Genomic DNA, 22224 nt, shown 5'->3' with positions numbered 1-22224 from the left:
AAACCTTTGTGACAGAAGACAGATGCTGTCAGTCTCCACGACATTTGCTCAGTAAAGTTGATAACTTCCCAACACTCCTTAGTTGTTTCCAGCCTTGCCTGTCCCATCATGTCCCACAGGCTGACCTGCAGTGTTGACAGTTATGACAAACGAGCTGCTGTATGAAAATATTGAGACTAATACTTATGAGTCTCAAACATGAACCCAGTGTTTTCAGATTCAATAAAATGTGTGTTGTTGAATATCCTTTTATATATTTTTTATATATTATGTAATTTATTTATGAAGAAATAAGTAATATAGGACATGGAAATCTTTATTTTTTTCACATTAAAAATTCTGTAAAATTGTTATATATATACAGAGCAAAACACATAAAAAAAAAAAATCAACCTGGAATGCATACTGTCTCCCAATGTGTCTCAGAAAAAAAGGGGAGTTATTAATACAACTAACAGTATAAATAACATAAATATCATTATACACAACCACAGACAACTGCAATGTAGTGGAATTGGGACTTTTAGTACACCTGAATTGTTCTTTCTATCAATAATACTTTAATTAAACTAAATGCACATCTGTATTAAGAAGTCGGTTCCCTTAATTTCTAATCATCTGGTCCCTTGCTAAACTTTTTAAATATTATGATCAACATCAATATTTTATCAGTTTGCTGCTCTAAAACATCAAAGCATGTTATGAAAATACAAATAATTAAAACAGCTATGACCTAAGAGAAGTAACTATTGCTGCTCATCAATCTGGATAAAAGTATTTTTGGTCTTTGGATAATTATTCAGAAAAGATGGCACATGTAGTTTATGATTCTAAAGAGGTTCATTCAGAGAAAGGCGCCAAGAGGATCAGATGTCCAAACCATCTGGACTAACCTCTTCCAATGAAAGGCAGCAGCAGTTCACCTCTGACCTGACAGAGATCTGCCTCTCAAGCTAAACCTGGCCGCGCTACAAAGAACTCCACTGCAGGCGTTTGTATCCACGAAAGATTTCAATCTGATGAAATTATACAAAAATGCTTAAGCAGCAGAATATGGCGTAGTACTTTGGCACTTTTATTTATTCATTATATTAAAGTTGACAGGGCACTGCTGATGGCAACTTTAAAGGTGTTAAAGTCTGCCAGTGAATCAACAGCAGGTTTTCATTTTGATGACATGATGGACATGGCCAGAATCTGTCAAGCACCAAGTTAGCACCTCTTTCCTAATCTGGGCATAACAGGTCAGGAAACATGGAATCAGTTACAGAAACAGACTTCTAGGGTTTTGTTTTGTATTCATTCCAAGCTTCTTTCTCTCCTCTACTCTTCCTTTTCTCCTACCTTTCTTTTCTATCTCCATGTTAGAATTGAAATAAACTCAAAGCATTTTCTATTAAACTTTGATTTATAGCTAATGGAGCATTAAAGCAAAATCCGCAACGCTCCACTTGTGAGAGTAAATCAGTTTGGCTGCATTTTGGCAGCCACACAATTCTGAGTGCCACACTGTCAGACAGGACACATTAAAAAAGAGGAAGAAAAGAGAGAGCGTGAGAGACAGGGAGAGAGAGAAACGGCTTGCAGCCTCATCACTCCATTCCTGCTGACAGCGTCTGCACCCTCTGGTTCTTCTCTAGACATCCCAGCTCTTTACAAATGAGATTATCTGCATACCAATCATTAGTTTCCATGTGGATCGAATTATACCTCAACAGAACCAATGTTTAAGGAACTGGCTATTTTTAGTGGAAAATTTTGGTGTTAGGATTGTGGACAAACTCTGACTCAATTAAACCCTTCAATAAAAATTTCAGCATATAGAAGAAAAACATTAAAATGGAGAAATACTGAATCATCCCAGTTATTTTGGTCTGACATGGAGATACTGAGGTCCATTTCAGTTCTACACAGGAAGCAGAACCATAGACTGCACCATTTTTATTTATTTTTTTAGCATTTCTCAGATAAAGAAGCGAATGTTCCCTTCACTTTCTGGATAAAGTGCCAATTAATCATACAACTAAACTCTCTTATTACAAAAAACAGGAGATTGTAGGTCACAGTGTCTAAAGGGGGACTGAAAATATCCAACCCAGGTTTCTGGTGGAAGGTCCTATTTCCACCTGTTGTGTTATGACTACAGTTGGCAAGATAGATCACAATCTTTGCTGATGCCGCTTCAGCTGCACCATTCCTTAAACAAACTGACAAGTTGTACAAGCGTTTCTTAGCAACATGCCTCTTGATGTGGGATGGGAGCTGTGTCCATGCAGAAACTGCCAGTAGGAGTCTGCTGTGAGCCGATGGTATTAACGTCTCCGCCTTCAGTGCAAAGGGGATCGCTTCTTAAACTTGAGCAGGCAGAACATTCTAGTTCTTGTTCTTTAAGAAGTCAGCCTGTTTTCCAGCTCAGTAGCTGCTTTCGTGACCAGTCAAGATGTAGAGGTTACTCAGCGCTGAAGGGTCGTCCGTCGGCGTACTCTGAAGGATGATGTCTCTGTTTAGTGCAGGAACAAAAGGAAAAAGATCTTACTCATCCAAAGTACACAAAACTAGGTCAGTTTGATAGTACCTCTTATTTCTGCAAGACAACTGCTACGCAAAACTGAAATTAAAGTCACACTCTCACTGATAAAAGTAAATATCTAAAATATTTCCTAGAATCATCTTGATCTTATTTGTTAATATTAGAGTTGAACAATATGTCGCATCACAATCATCTCCTTAATATCATGTTTGGATGCTCTGAATATTTCTAATATACTTGACCATCTGGATGGATGAAAATATATTAAAAAAAATGTTCCAGGAAGACACACTGGAAGGAATTTAAACACTAACCTGCTTCATGAAAAAAATGTTTTCCAGAAGTTTAAACTTTACAAATCACTCAGCACCGTTCCTATAAGCAGGGCTGCAACTAACTATCAATTTAGTACTCAATTCTTTTATTGATTATTCTGGTGCATAATCAATTAATTTGACAAAGGATTGGAACATTCTGCAGATTTTTCAATTAACCACTTAAGCATTTTTTTGTAAAATATAGGAAGTATGTAAAAATCCAAATAAATAATTACATTTATCTAATTTCCTGAAATGCAATAACAGCATTCCTTTAGTGAACTTTAGATCATTTGTTTTGTTTTTAGCATCTACAGCTAAAAACAATCCTAACATCAACATGTAAAAAGTTCAACACTCTCTGCTGGTTGAACATCCATCCTGTGTGGGCTGATCTGTTGAACATTTTTTATTCATAATTGGATAGCAGAAGATGATTAATAGGATATTTTTTAAACAAAATCAGGTGAACTAGATGAAGCTAAGACTGCCTCTTCAGGAGTTCTGGGTAGGACATATTTCCAGATTTACAGACAAGGAAGTTTTTATATATTAAATGCAAAATATCCGTATTTTTTGTACAGTTTTTGGTTTCGCGTTATCGTTCTTTCAGCAAACTGTCTTTTTTTAAAAGTCTGTATACTCCAACTAACAATTGATCAATTCAGAATTAGTTGACAATTATTTCAATAACTGATTCATTACAATTAATCTGATCGATTGTTTCAGGCCTACCTATGAATACTCAATAAAACACGGAATGTTTGTTCTCTTTCGTTATCTCACCTGTTTGTTCCCAAAACTCGGAAAACTCGGCTCTCATCTGTGATTTCCTGTGTTACCTGCCGTTCAAAATGACATGACTCAGGTTTGTGAATTCTGCCACATAACAGGCAAAGGACTCAGCTTGCCAGATGTGTAGATATTCACCTCCTCCGAATGGAAACTCCTTCCTTTGAGGCCGTGCTTCCAGAAAGCCAGCACACTGTCCTGTAAACAGACTGCCAGGATACGCAGCGTCACTCAGCTGTCAGCACAGACAAGCCGAGCTTAGAGCGGGACTCTGAATGTTGCTGTTACCTAGTGTTTCAATTGGAAAGTCAAAAACGATCTCAGCTGCCAGCTCTTTGGATGGAAGCCCTTTCAGGTCCACTATCTTTACAGTTTCTGCACAGTCAGCACCAGGACAGAAACAGAAACAGAGTTCATTACAAATCATCCCAAAATGTGTTTTATTGATGACATGAGAGTGACTTACTTTCAGTTGTAATCAGAACTGTGTCTCTGTCCAGCTGGGTTACCTGTACAGCTCTGAGGGCGCCACCATCTGCAGAAAGACGACATCACTGTGGGCTTTGATCTGAGAGGCTCCCGGTCTGAAGGGACGGGAAGCATGGTGGTTAATCCTACCTGGCACTGATGCAGGAGGAGCATTCAGCTCGATTATATCAAACTTGAGCTGCTGGCTGGTTGGACTCTCTTCACTTTTAGACTCTCTCACCCCCACACACAGCTGGGGAAACTCATCTGTCACCAGAACCAGAAGCTCAAATATTGGCAGAGACTCTGGTAGTCGCACTGGTATGTGCTGCAAGAGATGAAGAACGAATCAGCAGAAATAGGAACAGCGAGGCTACATGATTAGAAACTAGGATGCAGGTGGGAGATTAAAGTTAGATTCCATGGTTGCTTGGTCGCTCAGGTCAGACAAGTTTTATTAAGCAAACGTAAAACCTTTAAATACTTAAATAACACCCAGAGTCCAGCAGCACTGGAGAGTTGCACAGTCACCAGGCTGCAATTACAAGTTGATACGAGTTGTACGAGTTGATATCAACTGTAACATTCATAAACTAAAAGATCATATTCACATCACCAAAATAAATCTTGTATCTAACAAAGGTCATCAGCTAATATTTCCATTTAACACTGAAACGACAGGTATTAAATCAAATTTTATTTATTAAAATAGTCTAACACAAATTAAATTGCTAAATGTTAACTTAAAAGAAACACATTCAGTAAATCTTCCATAAATTGTTTGGGGGAAAAAAATTGCTTAAAATGTCAGTAGAGGGCAGCAATACTTCAGTGTAGCATCTCGTCACGTCATTTAGACCCAAGAAGAAACTGAATGACCCTGAAAATGTGCTGGTTCATTTTCTAAAATCAGAAAAAATGTGTCCCCATTCAGAAAAGTGTTTGCTGGAGGATTAGATGGAATACATGGAGTTCAGGAATAATCTGAATCTACTCTGAGTTTAGAGTCTCTAAAGGTGCTTTGCGTATAAAACAGTACAAGTTGCTGAACTAAAATGTTTAGTTGCACAGTGAGTTTGTTTTACAGCTACCAAAAAAGATTAATATACACACCTAACTGTGCCACAAAAACTGAGATTCATATTTCAGAAAGTCTGGAAAGTACTGATGGATTTGAATGGAAGCAGAGTTATCCTGCTATATCTGTAGTTACACGTCTACAGGCTTCTGCTGGAGGACAAACTGACCACTTTTATTACTTTCTTCTAGAAGGGTACTCTTCTTCTGCTTTATGTTCTTTATACTCAATATAAAGAACATAAAGTTCTTTATGTTCTTTAAGTTCCTTACTTTACATAAATAACATAAAGTACTTTATGTTGAGAACTTTATGTAAACCGCTCAACATAAAGTTGAGAGCTTTATGTTTTCTCTCAACTTTTTTTCTCTCCATAGAAGCTCCATCTGGTCCGATGTTATATTTAATTGTGGTTCCTTACTAGAAAACCTCGGCTGAAATAACGCAGCCAATTAAATAGTTCTCTATGTGCCTGGAAAACATTTAACACCGCCCATTTAAAGAATTACAACCTGTCAGAAGTGAAAATAAAGTGTTCATTGTTAGTTTTAGTTTTAACATAAAGTCCAACATGGTGCGTCAGTGAGGAGTCTCCAACTTTTCCAAGTGGAATTCCGACTCTGAGTTGTTCCAAGTGTTTTTCATTGACTTGAACTAAAAAATTCTGACGTCTGATACCAAATGTAAAGTGAAGAAATTGTAAACATTCAAACAGACATTAACTCCAGTTACACATTTCCTGCTCGCATCTCTTTTTAATACAGCTGTCAACATATGAGTTAACTGCTGAACCTGAGGGCTGGATAGGAGTTCATGGTTCTGTTCATACATGACAATTATTAACATCCTGGTGTAAATTACAGAAATTAAGAAAACGGATCTTGTTTGTACTTTGAGTAGTGGATGTCACAGTGCTTGCGGGACAACATCTGTGCACTAACCTTTAGATGCATAAACTTCTGGAGAGGTTCATACCACAGCAGCAGCACCAGGCCGGAGGGAACCGCCCCACACAGGAAGGTACTCTCTGTGTAGGGGTTTCTCGCTGCAGTGAGGAAAACAACACTGAAGACTTTGTTGGTATCAGTACATGAAAAAGAAGCTCTTGGGCTGTTTATTCAGATAAGCACCAGAGATATTAGGGAGAATGTGTGGAGAATTTGCTCCAGGCTGTTGACACTTGCCAACGCGAAACACTCAGCTGCTGATTTTCCACGTTTCTTACAAACGGGGGTGGGAAATAGCCCAAAACGTTTTGGACCAAGTGCCGTGGACATTTGGTTCTCACACTGCATCGCTCTTGATTATCTCTGGAAAATGTGGGAGAACTACTTTCTACTTTAGAGCTGGTCTGAATCACTTACCCACACTACATCTCCGGCAGCCTTTAGTGTCTGGAATTTTCACAGATATGGCAAACTTTCTGGAAACGGGAGGAAAGAAAGCTCAGTGCAGGAATAAGGAAACTTCAGTAAAAGGTTAAACAAAGGATATTTGAAAGTTTCTAAATGTTGTATTCTGCCTGAACGGCCCAGCCTGCACCAAACTCTGACCTGTACTGACCTGGGAATGATCCTCTCAGTGAAGCGATTGGTACTGAGAGACAAGCTGCCGTGTTTTTTTTGCAGATGTCCTTTCTGTTCAAACAGAGCCGTTAGACTGTGGGAATAAAGCTGCGACGACTTTCCTGCACAAAGGACACGGTCTTAGAGAGGCAGATACTAAAAAGCTCAGCATGTTGTCTGATAGAAGCAGCACACTGAGGAGACTTTACCTGACACAGACATCAGCACATTATTCATGACATAGAGCCACGTACATCGCTGAGGGAGCAGCTGTGGACAGAAACGAGGTGAGCTTTACCGAACAGCTTTTATACGCCTGTCAAAGGAGCAGGGTAACATGACAAGAAATTGTGTGTCTGAGTTCATAAGATCTTCTCTCACCTTTTCTAGTGTGTCCTCATGAAGTTCATTTAGGTTCAATGTGTAAATTCCTTCCTCTGCTCCAAGAATCAGGTATTGATCTAAGGAGGAGATGAATGAGTTAAAGTGAGAGAACCACTTCCAGCTGAATGCAGTCATGGGGGAAAAGAAATGTCCATGAGTGACTGCACAGGTATGAGAAAAACTAAGTACACCCTTTCTGAAGCCAATGTGTTGGCCCCTCTCTGACAGCAGGGTTTATGCATTCAGAACGTCTTTTTGTACTTGAACACATGAAATGGAAAGAAATGCTTTGTCGGTAGCTTGTGTTGTTATAGTGTTATAACAATTATCAAATCCCACTGAGATAAGCGTAAGACAGCTGGCATCTCATAAACTTGCTCAGTGGCTCCACGAGCCGTAGGATGGTGGTCTGCTCCTCGTTTTCCTCATCACTCAGTAATCAGTCACAGAAATGTTTATAGGTGTTCTGTATGTAAATAACCTTTAAATGTGTCAGGCTTTTTTAGTAAAGACCACTTTTGCTTTGAAGTAAAGACGACATGCTCGCTCAGGAAAACGGATGTCACAGCTAGGCTACAAAACATTTTACCAACTGGCATTATGAACTGATTTACAGCAAGGTTCAAACTGGAAACTACATTTGAATCTGTTTACAAATATATACCCATACCTGGATATGAATTGGACCTTCTTGCCTCGTAAGGTGCCTTGAAATTGTTCATATGTACTAAAATTGGCAAAGTATAAATAAACGGAACTAAACTGAACTTTCTGGGGTTCAGGGCTTTAGGAAGCCAGAGTCCTCACCTTTTGTTTTGGGTAAGATCCAGGTAGCAGCACAGTGGATTTTTAGAGGACAGCCGTTGAAGACTTTAGTAAAGCAGGCTCCCATCTAGAGGAAGCAGATGACTTTGAGTCTGACAGGATTACAATGGTCCTTCAGTTGTGGACTGATAAAAAGCAGTCATTGAAATCGTGCTGCTGTTGGCACAGTAAAGCTACAAAATGCCCATCGATGCAGCTTTCAAGCAAAAAGCTCTTTTTCAGGCAAACAAAGTATCTACAGCAGAGACAAATCATGTAAGAGGGCCATCGGACCACATCATGTCGCAGTGCGTAATGAGGATTTAGATGCCGCAGAACTGGTGATTCTTCTTCTACTCCACCATGAGACTTGTCCAGATTTTAATTTCAGTTGTTCTCTTCATTCTTAGCGTCTTTACTTTCAGTCGTAGCAGATTGTTGTGATGTATTGTGTCATTTAACAAAAATCTTTTCAGTCTAATTTGTGACATTTTTCTATTTCCTGTCTGTATTAATCTTGAGAGGATCACATGGAGGCGGTATTTTTGTGTTATTTTATTATTGATATGTTATTTTTGATTGGATCTGTCCAACAACTTTTACTGAAACTTTCAGGCTTTTGAATTTTCTTGATAACGTGATAAGATCCTGTGACCCTCACACATTAACGAGGATGGTGCTTTACATAATATTTAAAGAATAAAATAAAACTTACCAAGAAAGTCTATATGTAACGCCATGCAATGCATTAGTATGTGTTAAGAGAGGAAGTGTCTCTAATTAGTCATGAAGGTGTTGGTATTTTATTGCTGGTTGCTGTTAGAATTCACACTTACATGGACTTGAGGGGTGGGAGGAAGCCCATGACAACCAGCTCTCTAGAATTACAAAGGTTACACACAACAACACAGAGGGAGTAATAAAGACTGTACACCTGGGAAATAACACCAAATCAACAACTTTCACTGAATCTATCAACCTTTAAAGGGTTCAAACACAATCATTAGGAAGTTATTAGGTTAGCAAATCACTCCAGCCATCTGACGGTTGCTTCTCATTTAAAGAGAGAAGTATTCTCATTAAAAACTCACTGAGTCCTCTGGCTTTTTCCGCAGCGTGCTCCACTCTGGAGACAGCGGCGTCTCTCTTTTGGGGGAGGAAACCATCCTTTTCTCTGCTACTACAGAGTGTTGTGGTGGCAAACATGGGCCACTGCAGCGCTGACTGATGTCCTGTGTGGCAGAACACCTGGACAAGACTTTGAAGAAAACAGAATCAAATAGAACAGAATAGAATAGAACAGAAATACCAGTTACTGCCTAATAGTGGAAAATTCCAGTGCAACAGCATCAAAGTGACAGACAATCAAAGCATGTAGATGCACACAAAGGTAGGAATATGAAATATTTTAAAACATATATACTGAGCAGTGAGGGTAAAATGACATCACACATAATGTGCTAATCAGTTATTTGTTGGTGTTAATGGTGTATTACAAAACCTTTTGTATAGATTTATGTGTAGATTATATGTTTCTACAAATAACATCATCCTCATACTAACTGATATTGCACAAAGCTCAGTCAGGTTTAAGTCCAGAATGTGGAACCAGTGGCAGTTTAGTCTTTCTGTAAATCAGTGACTTGTATTGTATTTGTGATTATTATTTTTTATGTGATTTAATTTATTCTTTTTAACTTTATTTTTTCTCATGTGGACCTACTTGTGTCTTTAATAAAGCCGCTGATGATGTCCGTGCAGCTTTATTAAAAGCAGCACACTCTGCCCCAAAGGAATCGACAGCTGAGTAAGACACTTAGGAAAAACTGTGCATGCGTAGATGTGCATTAAAACAAACAGCAGACGACTTATGAAAAGTGACAATACCAGAACCAGGAGACCTCTGCTGAGACATATAAAACAAGCTGTGTGTGACTGAATGGTGTGTGTACTGAGGTGTACCTGCTGCAGAGCCGGAGTCGGTTGTGATGGCCGCGTCAGGGCCGAGTGTGCAGGTCGGCCTCAGCGTCAGGTCTCTGTCTTCTGTGTTGGAAGTTAAAGAGCTGAAGGCCGGCAGTGAGGCTGTCGGACTGAACAAACCGCTCTTCCTACCTCCCTGCAAAACACCAGCATGTGAGTCATCACTAGACAATATGTTGTGCATCCACAGTTGATAATTGGTAATTCATCAATCATTTGATTAACTGTCATCAAATAAAACAGATCAGAAGGCAACTTAAACCACAGCTGTCCTCAGAATCAAACTCTATAAAGTTGTGATGAAATTTTATCTCCATTATATTTAGAAATATTTGTCACCAGCTTGTGGCTCTGAAGGATTATTTAACCAATAAGTTGGTTTCTCAATGAAATAACACAAATATCTCCCAGAAAGTACAAAAAAAAAGGTAAAGGGATTATTAGTTTTGAAAAATATAATCTCTAAAAGATTGCTCTAAGGGGTAAAGTATAAGTACAGCGTAGTTAAAACTGTGGAAGTTTGTGTCTAGTCAACTCATCAGGCAACAGAAATAAAGACCAACTTCATGGTAATAAGAGTCATACTCACATCAGCAGATGGCGCTCTTGCAATCGTTAAGCTCCTGAAAGACAAATGAGCAACAGCCACATCACTGCAAAGTCTGATGGCTGAATCTAGGCATGGGCTGGTATGAGAGTCTAACTCTGACTATAATGAGGAAAACATATCATAGTATCAGTCTCCACACCAATGCTGTCTGAAACATTTCTAAACACCTGAATTTGTCTGCCTTGTAAGCAGAGGGCAGATGTAGAAGGCTGCTTTAAGCCAGCTGGCAGGCAATGCTCTGCACTGGAGGGGGAGAGCTGCACCACGGACCATAAACCCAGAGAAAACTGCAGTCATTCTGACATCTATGCAAGCATCTCATTACAAGGACTTTAAACTAAAGCAAACAAATGAAGGTTTCAGTGGTTTTGTAAAATCAATGTTTTAAATCCTTGACATAACCTCATACCAATACCATGCCTAGTCAAATCATTCAATTACACCCAGGAGAAGAAACACGACACCAAGCTGAGGCAGGCGCTGGGGAGCTTGAAGGTAGGACAATAGCAGCACACGGACCAAACTCTGACGGAAACGCAACAATGAAGCAGACAAAGGAGCCCTCAAAGCTGAGAACCACTGGGCCTGTCCTGGTTGGAATCTGCGCCAGTTCATGTAGTTTGAGGGCGATATTAAGAGCACATGAACACAAACCTGAAGATTATGGCAAACACACTGACATTAGCTGACAAATGCATCACAATAACACCCACTGGAGTGGTTTATTTCAGGTGGGATGGAAAAACAGAGCTGTTAGGAGAGGCTGGAGCAGGAGGGCGTGGCCTACCTCATCTGCAGGGCTTGCTCCACACATTCCAACAGGCTCCTGCAACAGGAAGACCCCCGGTGTTTATCTGACCACAGGCCTCAATCGGCCAGAACAATAGGAGGGAGTAAAACCAAAGGTCCTCTTCTAACAAGCACTGATTACCTCGACTGATGCCTGGGCTCTTTACATTTTCAGTCTTTTTGCAATACGGCTCTGAAAATACCTTAACTTTGGTTCAGCCGGAAGTCCTGTCCTTTAATAAGCGATGTTCCAGTTTTTGCAATTTAAAACAGGGCGATTAAGATTTGTATACATGGTGGACCTTTTTACCTGAGCAAACAACAAAATATGACAACTGGCCTGAAAAGATGCAATGGCCCAATCATTACTGTACCTGAACATGTCTAACTATCAGCCCAAACGGCTGGACTGGAGGTAGAAATGCAGAATTCTTGCTGACCGACTGAGTCGGCCCAGCGGCTGCCCCGACTTGCACTGACCTAATGATTTTGGGAAAGGTTCTAATGTTTAGTGGATATTTTGCACAGCTGTGTGGTGTGGGATCCTCACTGTTCATGAGGCGTGAAATCCAGGGAATATGTCCGTGAAGTGGAGACGACTTCCACTAGTTATGGAAGCAGCATGCTCACAATAAGACAAGAAAAACCTTCATGATTCTGGGAATATGACCCATTAACTGAAAGAGTCTCAAGTTGTCCTTATCTTTTCATTTTAAATATTTTTCTCACAAAGGAAACATCTTGACATCATGGATCATTTAAAACAGACTGTAAGGATTAATTTTCTTATATTTTAATTTAACATACGTACTTTTGCTGATACATTGTGTTGATACAAATGTGCTGTAAACTGTAATACTTGTTACTTACAATAAACACATGAGGAAAATATTGCATACTGGTCTTTAATGTTTGAATTCAGGGCCCTGCAAAATATTCATACTCCTTCCGTCTTACAACACATTTTAATGTATGTAAAACAATAAAGTGCAAAGGAAATGATACATTCAGGGTATTTAAAATGTTTAACAAAAGAATGTGGCATGTATTTATATTCAGCACACCTCTTCTGGCTGGCAAAGATGCCCACAAGTTATTTTTTCCAAAGCTAGGTCAAGTCTTTGAGGGATAAGTCCAAGTCAAGTATTAACTAAAATAAACAATTTATCATCAAATTCATGACATCTAGGTCACCTCTAACTCTGCACCGCTGCAGGTTAGGAGTCCAAACGTTTGCTGTTTGTCTTCAGATCGTTAAATAAATGTTTGATAATTATCAATTTTCTATAAAGATTTGTAATGTTATTGTTTTTTTAATCTCTTCCAAAGAATCTGGTAATGACTAATTACAAATTATTATTATTATTATTATTATTATTATTATTATTATTATTATTATTATTATTATTATTATTAATAATAAAATGATCCAATATAGTATTTATCTGATTAGAAATATAAATATTATTATTTGTATTATTATAATTTATGTATATTATTATAATTTTATGCCATTATTTCTTGTGGCAAAATTATTTCTTCATGTCATAAAAAATAATTATGCATGTTGAATTTCAGCTTTTTTGTCTTGTAATGACTAAACTTTTATCTTTAAGTTATTGCAAGGGAGAAACTAGTCTCATTATATTTTGCATATTTGTAAATCAGGTTTGGAGGCTTTTCTTCTTCTCATTCTGAGATGGACAATTATTAATAAGCTCTATGTTCAAAATCCACATTTAAAACTTTTGTTCTCAATTCTAAGTAGTAAAGATTTTCAATGCAACATAATGAAGCAGCCTGAGGGAACCGTCCTCACTGACTACATGACATGGTGATGACTGTCATTGGGTTTAGTTTATTGTTTGTTTTTGAACTTGAGTTTTCGAAGTTATGTTCAGCAAGCTATTCCAATTTTTGACTGAACATTTCTTTTCTTATAAGTCACAATTATGCATTATTTCTGTTGGTCTATCACATTAAGTTCTATAACACACACTGAAACTTATTATTTTAACATGATACCTTTGCAGTAAACTGTATATTAGTTAATATTTCCAAAATGTCTAAGTAAAGTCGGTAGGTGAAGCGTATAATTTTATTTTATAAATTTGATTTGTTCTGTTTTGAACCAAACAGGAGTAAACATAATTATTCCATATGAACAAAATACGATTTGGGGCGACAAAAAAAAGAATGTTCCTCATTAATACTTCTGTGTGGACTTTCAAAGGCTGCATCAAAGTAAGATACTGTTGTTGCTGTCGTGTTTATTTGGTTTGTTTCCTGTCCCTGTTTTTGGAAACTGCAGCTTTGGTCACTAAAACTGGATCAACTGTTCATTTACATCCTTCCTGGTCATGTGTGTGCATTCATAGGGAACGGTTTCATTGCTGGCAAAGTGCATGACTACAGATTGGAACAAGAATTGTCTGAAATAAAGAAACATTCCCAGGCGTAACACAGGATAGGTTTGGTCATTCCTGCAGTCACTGAGCTGGTGACTCAGCTGTTTTCAGAACAGACTCTGAAACTGTAACTTCCCCTGAAACAGTACGGTCAACGTAAAACTGATGTTTTAAAAATCCCAAGACTTAAACCACATTTTCTGTGATAAAACGATTAGCTAAATTATGTAATAAAGATATTTGACTGTCTTCTGGAAATAAAGAAACCATTATCTCTTAAAACACATTAAACAATAAAAATATAGACTGTAAGTGGATCAGAAATATTCGTTTTCCAGAGTGTGTTTTCCGCTAGTTTCATTCATAGAAAATCACTCTGTCAGTTAAAAGACACATTATATAAAAAATAATGACTTTCCCCCATATGTTTTAATATCAAATGAGGATTAAAAAGAACAAAACAACTTACGGTGAGTTATCTTCATCTCCAGACATGCTCCAGTCATCATAGGAGCCCTGCAGAAAGCAGAGGAAAAATACAGCCATCAGTCATGCTAACAAAGTGCCACATACTGTATGTCATCATTAGCAGAGCAGTCAGAATGCATTACCAAGTCAGGATAAGGCTCTGTGACTTTTCTCAGTGGACGTCCAAACTTTATTTGGTCAACTGCAAAGAGAACATCAGAGTTGATACGATTTCTAAGGAGGAAGATGTTTGTACACAGATTTTACACAGCAGCTCAGTGGATCAGTAAATGTATAACTTGTTTTTTTTCTGCTCTGACTTGACTGAGCCGCAAAGTGTGAAGATTGTGTTTGTCGTCCAACCACAGCGAGCCTGAGCTGAGTTCACAGAGCCTTTGAAGCAGCAAATGAGGAAACCGTTAAACCAAAAAGCAGAAGCTGCTGTCTTATATCATCCCAGTTAACTCTCATAATGTTTCTGATGGTCCGCTTCAGGCCAGGAGGAAGGAAAAGCACCAAATCCTCTGCAGTAGTTTTCTTAAACTTGACAGTATGTGGGAACCACAAATAGAACAGGGACACATCAGGATTTTGCTCATCATGCTCCTTTACGAAATGAAAGCATATGCTCGGGATATTTTCCCTTTTCGCTGGCAGTCAGTAAGTTTACTAGCTGTGACATGAAGATCAACTGAGAGTTCAAACACTCTGCTACACCAACAGGGAACATTATGTACCTTTTAGACACATTGTGCTGAGATCAAAACTCTTTAGTTCGAAAAAGTTGATTCTCCTCTACGACAATCATATCAGTAAAATACTCAGCAGAAAGACAGAGCCAACACAGCAATAAACGTTCAGACTGCAGCACATTAACTTCAGGTTTCCTCTGACTGTAATGATTCAATACATAGTTAGACATAGAGCACATTTTCACTGAAGCTGAGTCAGGGTTCCTCCCATAAGTTGACAGATCTCTCTGTGATTATAGCCATGGTTGGGTTTCTATGCATGTGTTGGACCACAAAGAACAGAGAGACTGGTATAAAGACTGTGAATCCCAGAATGCACTGCATTAACCCACCTTCAGTTTCAGGAGAAATAAACCTCTTTCTCTCGAAACGCCAGTGTCACAGCATGATCATGTGACACAGGTAAAAAAAACAAACAAAAAAACTCACTTCCTGTCCCATAGCTATCATCATAAGACGTCTGTACGCTGCAATCCTCTGCCTCCCTTCCACCGGAGGAGAATACTTTCTTCGCTGTCAAAGGGAGAGATCTCCCAGAACCCAAAGTAACTTCAGAATATGGCTAAATCATCCAGGGTCTGTATCTTGGCCAAAGGAAGAAGGCGCTGGCTTATTCATAACTCTGCAGAAGAAATCTTTGAATTGAAGATTCCCCAAACAGAGACATCGTCTGACTGTGTTTGTGTTACCCAATTGATGTTCCCGCTACTTCTTCCACGGCCCTCACTTGCTCCAGTTTCAGAGATGAGAAGAGAACAGCTTAGCCACTTTCCTTTTTATTTATCCAGAGAGAGGGAACGAGCAACACCTCCACAAGCAGCCTCCACCTTTATTATATTTATAAAGTTCTGAGCCAAACATTTTGTCAGCATGCACAGGCTCTGCGGTCCACCAGCTCACCACATTCTTACCCAGCCCAGTTCGACACCAACACTTCAGACACAGAGCCAAGCTTTGCAGCAGCAGCCGTCTGAGTCGCCTGAGCTCTGAATGGTAAATCTGAGTTGTAGGTGTTTGTGGCTCATGTGTGAACACCAGACTGATGCATGACAAGGTGGTGGTCTGAGTGTAAGGCTAGTCTGTTACATCAGACACACTGAGCAGGCCAACAGAATGAAGTCACTGACTGAGTGCATAGAAGCACTTGTGTCTGTCACACAGCAGGCATGTTCTTAGTGCCATCCTGTGCCTTCATCCCACATGTACAGAGCAGCTACAGGACAGCAGCAGCCTGACTGAGAGCTTGTTGTGCTCCTCCCAAATATGGCTCATGCAGCTCTGGACACGGAGGGTCATGGCAGACAATGAAACCACTTTTCAGCAAGTACAAGCAGCATACACAGGAATTTCTCCGTCTGCTATACAAGCACCACCATCAAATGTACGTTCACATACAATTGAGGTCAAGAACAAACTGGATTTTCTTACAGAAAATTATACCAACACATAGAATAGCCAAACTGACTTGAAAGTTGAACATGTTGGGAAACATTGATGCTATTTTTCTTTCTGACATCTACCGGTACTGTTGAGCCCAAAATTATTCACACCTCAAAAATATCTAGTTTCAAATTGTATTTTATTCAACCAAAGAGTTTGTTTCTGACAGGAAATGAGACAAAACATCACAATGCAATCTTTACTGGCAACAGTCAATTCCTGGTTATGGTTGCCCAGTGGTTTTTTTGTGTGTTTCCACTGATTTATGATTTATTAATCTTTGGCGATAAGCTCCAAGGTTTTCATCTCGGAAGGCTTTCTGCCTAATCATCTATAGCTGCCTCCACAGATTCTATCAGATAGATACAACTAGAGCGATGTTACATCGTCCTGCATCAAGGTCAGAAACCAAGAGACCATCATCTAAAGACTGGGACAGGAAAAACCTGCTTCCATCAAGTTGGACTCTGTTTGGACTGTGACTCATGTCATGTGTGTGTGTGTGTGTGTGTGTGTGTGTGTGTGTGTGTGTGTGTGTGTGTGTGTGTGTGTGTGTTGAACTCACATTGTTCTTCAGACAGAGATCTCTCTACAGGCAGATGTTTTCCTGCTGACTGAATCTTGTCTGGAGACATTTCCCCAATCTGTCAACAGCACCAGACCCATCAGTGTTTTACTCACGGATGGCAGTAAGAACACAGAAATGAAATTAAATTTAACTACAGTGCTGTGAAAACATGTTCATCTCCTTCCTGATTTCCCTATTTTTTATTTTTTGCATGTTTGTCACACTTATTATTCACAAATGGTGAAAACATGGAACAGTGGTGACCCTTCCCAGTAGCACCCAGCCAACCATAATCACCCCAAGACCTCAGTGATGACTCATCCAAGAGATCGTAAACGACCCCCCAACATACATCTGCCTCAGTTAAGGTCAGAGGTCATACCTTTTACCACCATAAGAAAGGGATTGGACAAAAATGACCTGCATGGCAGAGTTCAAAGATGAAAACCACTGCTGGTCAAAAAGAACATGCTGGACTCACTTTCTCCTAAATTCATCTTAATGATCCCCAAGACTTCTGGGAAAACATTGGCTTCTTTGTCATTAACACATTTAGCGGTGAATACATGAGTTTGATTGACAACGCTAAGACTTTTCTCCTGGCTCTTATTGGTTGTTTTTGGTTGTCAGTGGCGCATTTCTTCAGACTGCACTAGCAGCACAGGAAGGAGGTGGAGGAGATCAATCTTATCACAGATTATCTGTCTCATAACATACTGTCACAACATGGTGAAAGTTTTAGTAAATAAGTATAAAAACACATTCTTTGTAAAAAGTTTCATAATGCAGCTTTAAGTAACTATTGAAATGTTGCTGAGCCCTGATGAGTCTCAGTCGCTGACCTCCAGCTCGCTGTCATCGATGCTGTGTGTGAGAGCGCTGTGCAGCTCTGGGTTGTTGGCCATGTCCAGCAGCTCAATGATCAGGTTCCGGGTCAGCAGCTGGGTCACAAACGGATGCTGAAACCACAACAAGATATACTGAGCTTTCTCCATAAATGGTTCAGAGACACAAGCCACTGCTCCAACAGCTGCTTTACAGTGAAGAACTAAACAAAAAATGTTTAGTTTTTGTTTAGTTTAGTGTTTAGTTGTTGTTCAGTTCTTCAACCAAATTTAGAACTACATTCTTCTTACAGTCTTCATTATATCATTTTAATGCTTTACAATATAAATTCCATCTTAACTTTATTCTTTCTTCAGTCTCAGAACCTCTGTCAGACTTTTTCTGTCTGTATAGCTGAAGCGAAAATTGAGCTCATGAATATTGAACACATCTTTTTGTAAACCCAAACTTTAATTATAAAGTAGGAAGGGCCATCTGACCTGCAGCAGTGTCTCTGCCGAGGGTCTTTTACGGGGGTTTTTATTGAGAGCCATCTTCACAAAGCTGTGGAAACCTGCAGTCCTGCAAAGAGAGGAGAGTGAGAGGAGGAATAAAAACAGCAGGTGAGACCATTCATTATTGTGAAGAAAGTATAAGCACTTTATAGTGTTGGGCCAAAGACAAAATACAGGTATTAACATTGTCAGCTCTCTCTTACAGAAGTGAGCAACTATGATTTTGATTCTAAACAGTTCAAATTATAGACCACCCACTCAACCAACCAACCAAACAACCCTCATCATAACACATGAGGGGTGTTAGTGTCTATCTCTGGCGGTTACCAGGTGATAGACGGGGTCACCATGGACAGGGTCACCAGTCCATCACAGGTCATGGATTATTTATATTTTCATTTAACAGAAGCATACTTGTTTGATCATAACTGAAGTAATTCCTTAATTGTTAAATCATACAACTAAGTAATTACTTAGAATTACTATTATTATTACATTATAATAATGTTCATTATTGCTTTATGTCATTTTTTACATTGATTTTGAAGAGAACATAAGCTATGTAATGTACAATAGTAAGGGGAGCTGTCTGCAAATAGCCAGGGAAAAAGAAGTGGGTAAAAGGTGAAAGTTCATGCACACTGCATGGAAAAGATGAGTTTATTATTTACCCAATCAGACAGCCAAGAAAGTGAGCCTGGCAACAGAGCTAACCAATGAAATGCGTCTGTATGGTGGAAGACCTTATAAAGAGGAGGAAAGTAGAAGGAAGTGGTTGTTTCCTCCAGGCAGACACTGAGTTATGATCAAGATGGACAAAGAACCCAGCAGCAGGATTTAGAGGCCCCGGGGCCATAGATGGGCTGAAGACTATGCTTTGTAGCCTCTAAGTTCCAAAGACTGTGGCTCAAACCACAAAGACAAAGAATGTGGTCAGTGAGAATTGAACTGCTGAATTAAGCTGTACTTGCAAAGAATTACTGAAGAAGCATCTTAGAGAAGACGTGGGCCATTGATTATTTGCGTCGCCTTAATCTTTAGTTTTTCACTGGTGGTAAAAATGGTGTTTGGGTATTGTTCATAAATTAATGGGAGGTTTTTAAAGGTTGTCTTAAGCCCGAAGTAATTAAAACAACATTCCTGAGGCTCCATATAGGTCACTAATGACAAGTCAGAGTCAAGAGCAAGTTGCAAAACAGAAAGGAGAAGGGAGAGGGGTGGGGCTCAGAGCTAGGTGGGTCTTCCTTAGTAAACCAGAAAGATGGATTTCCTACAGATCCAGATCAGGGTAAAACTAAGCAGGTTTAGGAATCTCGGGAACCAGATGAAGAACTGATGTTAACCTCTCAGGGTAAGGAATTCATTGAAACAGCTTAAAGGGTGACAGTTAGTCTTTAACACTTTAACACTTTACTGGCTGTAAAGTATTGAGCAAAAGGCTTGAGACAAGGAACCTTTCATTATATCTGATAAATATCCAGATCCAGTCTTAAACTGACGAAGGCCGTAGGGTTTTGGTCCTCTAAAAATATTAATCCTTTTCTAAACAATTGCCTCCCAAATTCTGCTGCTTGACAATCGAAACTGATTTTACTGCTTTAAATCAATCTCTGTTTTTTGACAGTATCCCAAAAGTCAAATACTGAATCCCCTAAACCATGAGAGATCTGGAACAGGGTTTTCTCTAATTCCTAATTTGTAAAGACCAAATGGAAAGGAAGACATTTGGTTAGAGTTCAATGTGATTGTCCAAGTAAGACTGAACGCTCTTCAGTGTGGGTGAAAACCAGTAGCAACCAGGGCATTTGGAGGCTAATGGGGAGAAAAAGGCTTTTATGTGTAGAAGCTTTGTTATGAGGCATGAGATGGGAGTGGGAGGCTAGGTGTGGTCTTTTTCCAAACGTTTCATTAGTACCACTTTAACACTTACTAACATGGTTGTCCCCTGGCTGCATGTGGACATGCTAATGATATAAACCACAATTTCTAATTCTTCAAAATTTGACAGTGCCTTCATAAGACATACAACTGTCTTTTGTCCAGTTCTTGTGTAAAGTTGCATCCCTCAGTTGTCATATGTTGTCTTTTTTATTTCAAACATGCAAATATTAAACAAAAATAACTAAATACGACATAAACAAAGTGACCTCAAACCTCCACATGAACCACACATTCACACACTGGAGCTGGGGCAGTTTATATTCACTGAGTCCCACCTCACTTTAGTACTAGTTAATAAAGCTACACATCAATACTCCTAAATACAACATATAATCAGAGACTATAACTAAATAAAAGTACACACACTATACACACACAGGAACAGACATAACACACTCTTCACCCTCTCATAATCCATAATAAACTCCTTTCAGAATAATCTTTTCTTTTTATTCCCGTCTAATCGACACTTTACCTGTTTCAAAATCTCACAACACAAGTGGATACAGAACAACATCATGCAGCTGTGTCACTAATCACTAATCTAAAAACACAAGTTTTTAGCTTAGTGTTTTTTTTCCCTGACACTTCTCCATTTTGCTCAGAGGTTTTAAGCAAAGATTGAAATGTGTGCCAAAAAATTGCAAACATTTCTATTACAAAATGAAGAAAAAGAGACTCTCGGTGACAGACAGTAGCAATGCCCCGTTAAATGGCCCCAAAACCTGGTGATTTCCTGATGTCTGCCCAGAGGCTTCTCACAGAAATGATTCATTAGAAGGACAACAGGTTTTAGAAATGAGATATTCCATCAAACACTGTGTAAATCAATGTAACCTTTTTCTTCTTTTCACCTTTAAGGCCTTTGTGAACATTTGTTTTATTCACAGAATTTTAATTACCTTTATATTACATATTTATTTTATATTTACTAATAAAAAAGAAAAAATATCCTATAATTTCTCATCACTATTGCAGACTGTCTATATGTCAGCTATATGGATTTAAAAAGTAATCTATGTATAAGTTCTGCTAAGCAAGATTCCAATAAGAACAAATTAGAATCTAAGAAAAGTCAGACAGTTTGTCTGACAAACTACACAAAGGATAGTTTCCCGTTTTACAGAAAGGTTCATCTTCATCTTTGGATCATTTCACCTGCTACTCTGCATCATTTTTAAGCAGCTCAGTAAAACTCACCACTTGGCTTTATCCTTTAGTTTTGGAGGCTGGAAACTGCTCTTGGACATCAGCATCAATGCTCTGAAACACATTTCATTGCAGAGAATAAATGGACCTTTACTGTTTGCCATAATGTGTTTTCTGTGGTCTCTGTGAGTCTGGTTGTCTCCTGTCTGAGTCACTCTGCCAGCTGTCTGTGCTGACTCACCTCATTGGGTGGAGGTCAAACATGGGCGGCTGGAGCTCAGCCAACTCGATGGCAGTGATGCCAACAGCCCAGATATCACACAAGTGGTTGTAGCCGCCCTTCTTCTCCACTGCGGCCACCTCTGGAGCCATCCTGAGCAGGGAAAGGGGAGGTGACTGCTGGTCAAACCAGCAATGTAACAAACAACATATTTCAAAGTCCTGCTGTTAGTGCGTGAGTGTGTGAGAGAGTGTGAGAGTCTTTTGTGTTTCTGCTCCTGCCGTTTCCGTACAAGGTTCTAAAATTAGTGCAAACTTCAGCACCAACACACACCCACACACACACGCACACACACACACACACACACACACACACACACACACACACACAGAGAGAGAGAGAAAATGCTCTCACATTCCACTCTGGTGGGAACCAGTCCTTATCTCACTCTGCTGTAGATCAGATAGATCTCTTCAATGAATCATTCTGGATGGTGGAGTTGTTGTCAGAAAGGAGCTCCAGTAGCAGTCAGTCTTGCAACAAATCTGAAGAGGCTTCTGACTGAAGACTGTTGCTGTGTGACAGTTATGGGACTCTGATGACATGCTAACAGCTCAATAT

General features: G+C 39.2%; 1 protein-coding gene across 8 annotated transcripts in view; it reads right to left on the bottom strand.

The window, feature by feature from the left end:
* Positions 1 to 607: 607 nt before the first annotated feature.
* map4k2 (mitogen-activated protein kinase kinase kinase kinase 2) overlaps positions 608 to 22224 on the bottom strand; it is a 35668-nt gene continuing 14051 nt past the window's right edge. For 4 of the 8 annotated variants that reach the window (XM_044097854.1, XM_044097852.1, XM_044097853.1 and 1 more), the window contains exons 10-33: positions 21625 to 21756; positions 21435 to 21497; positions 18279 to 18360; positions 17796 to 17912; positions 16951 to 17029; positions 14337 to 14395; positions 14195 to 14241; positions 11316 to 11354; positions 10508 to 10541; positions 9901 to 10054; positions 9030 to 9196; positions 8775 to 8816; positions 7942 to 8026; positions 7132 to 7211; positions 6960 to 7020; positions 6749 to 6872; positions 6550 to 6608; positions 6127 to 6230; positions 4258 to 4435; positions 4106 to 4174; positions 3928 to 4014; positions 3778 to 3848; positions 3634 to 3689; positions 608 to 2500 (exon numbers count right to left, since the gene is read on the bottom strand). In XM_044097854.1, coding sequence (XP_043953789.1) covers positions 2413 to 2500; positions 3634 to 3689; positions 3778 to 3848; positions 3928 to 4014; positions 4106 to 4174; positions 4258 to 4435; positions 6127 to 6230; positions 6550 to 6608; positions 6749 to 6872; positions 6960 to 7020; positions 7132 to 7211; positions 7942 to 8026; positions 8775 to 8816; positions 9030 to 9196; positions 9901 to 10054; positions 10508 to 10541; positions 11316 to 11354; positions 14195 to 14241; positions 14337 to 14395; positions 16951 to 17029; positions 17796 to 17912; positions 18279 to 18360; positions 21435 to 21497; positions 21625 to 21756 — 2077 coding nt within the window. In that variant the 3' untranslated portion in view covers positions 608 to 2412. The remainder of the gene's footprint in view (positions 2501 to 3633; positions 3690 to 3777; positions 3849 to 3927; positions 4015 to 4105; positions 4175 to 4257; positions 4436 to 6126; positions 6231 to 6549; positions 6609 to 6748; positions 6873 to 6959; positions 7021 to 7131; positions 7212 to 7941; positions 8027 to 8774; positions 8817 to 9029; positions 9197 to 9900; positions 10055 to 10507; positions 10542 to 11315; positions 11355 to 14194; positions 14242 to 14336; positions 14396 to 16950; positions 17030 to 17795; positions 17913 to 18278; positions 18361 to 21434; positions 21498 to 21624; positions 21757 to 22224) is intronic. The other 4 variants (XM_044097859.1, XM_044097860.1, XM_044097858.1 and 1 more) reach the window with 4 other exon arrangements.

The sequence above is a fragment of the Gambusia affinis genome, linkage group LG18, assembly GCF_019740435.1.
Source record: "Gambusia affinis linkage group LG18, SWU_Gaff_1.0, whole genome shotgun sequence".
NCBI lineage: Eukaryota > Metazoa > Chordata > Actinopteri > Cyprinodontiformes > Poeciliidae > Gambusia > Gambusia affinis.
This window is presented reverse-complemented; position numbering and strand designations above follow the sequence as displayed.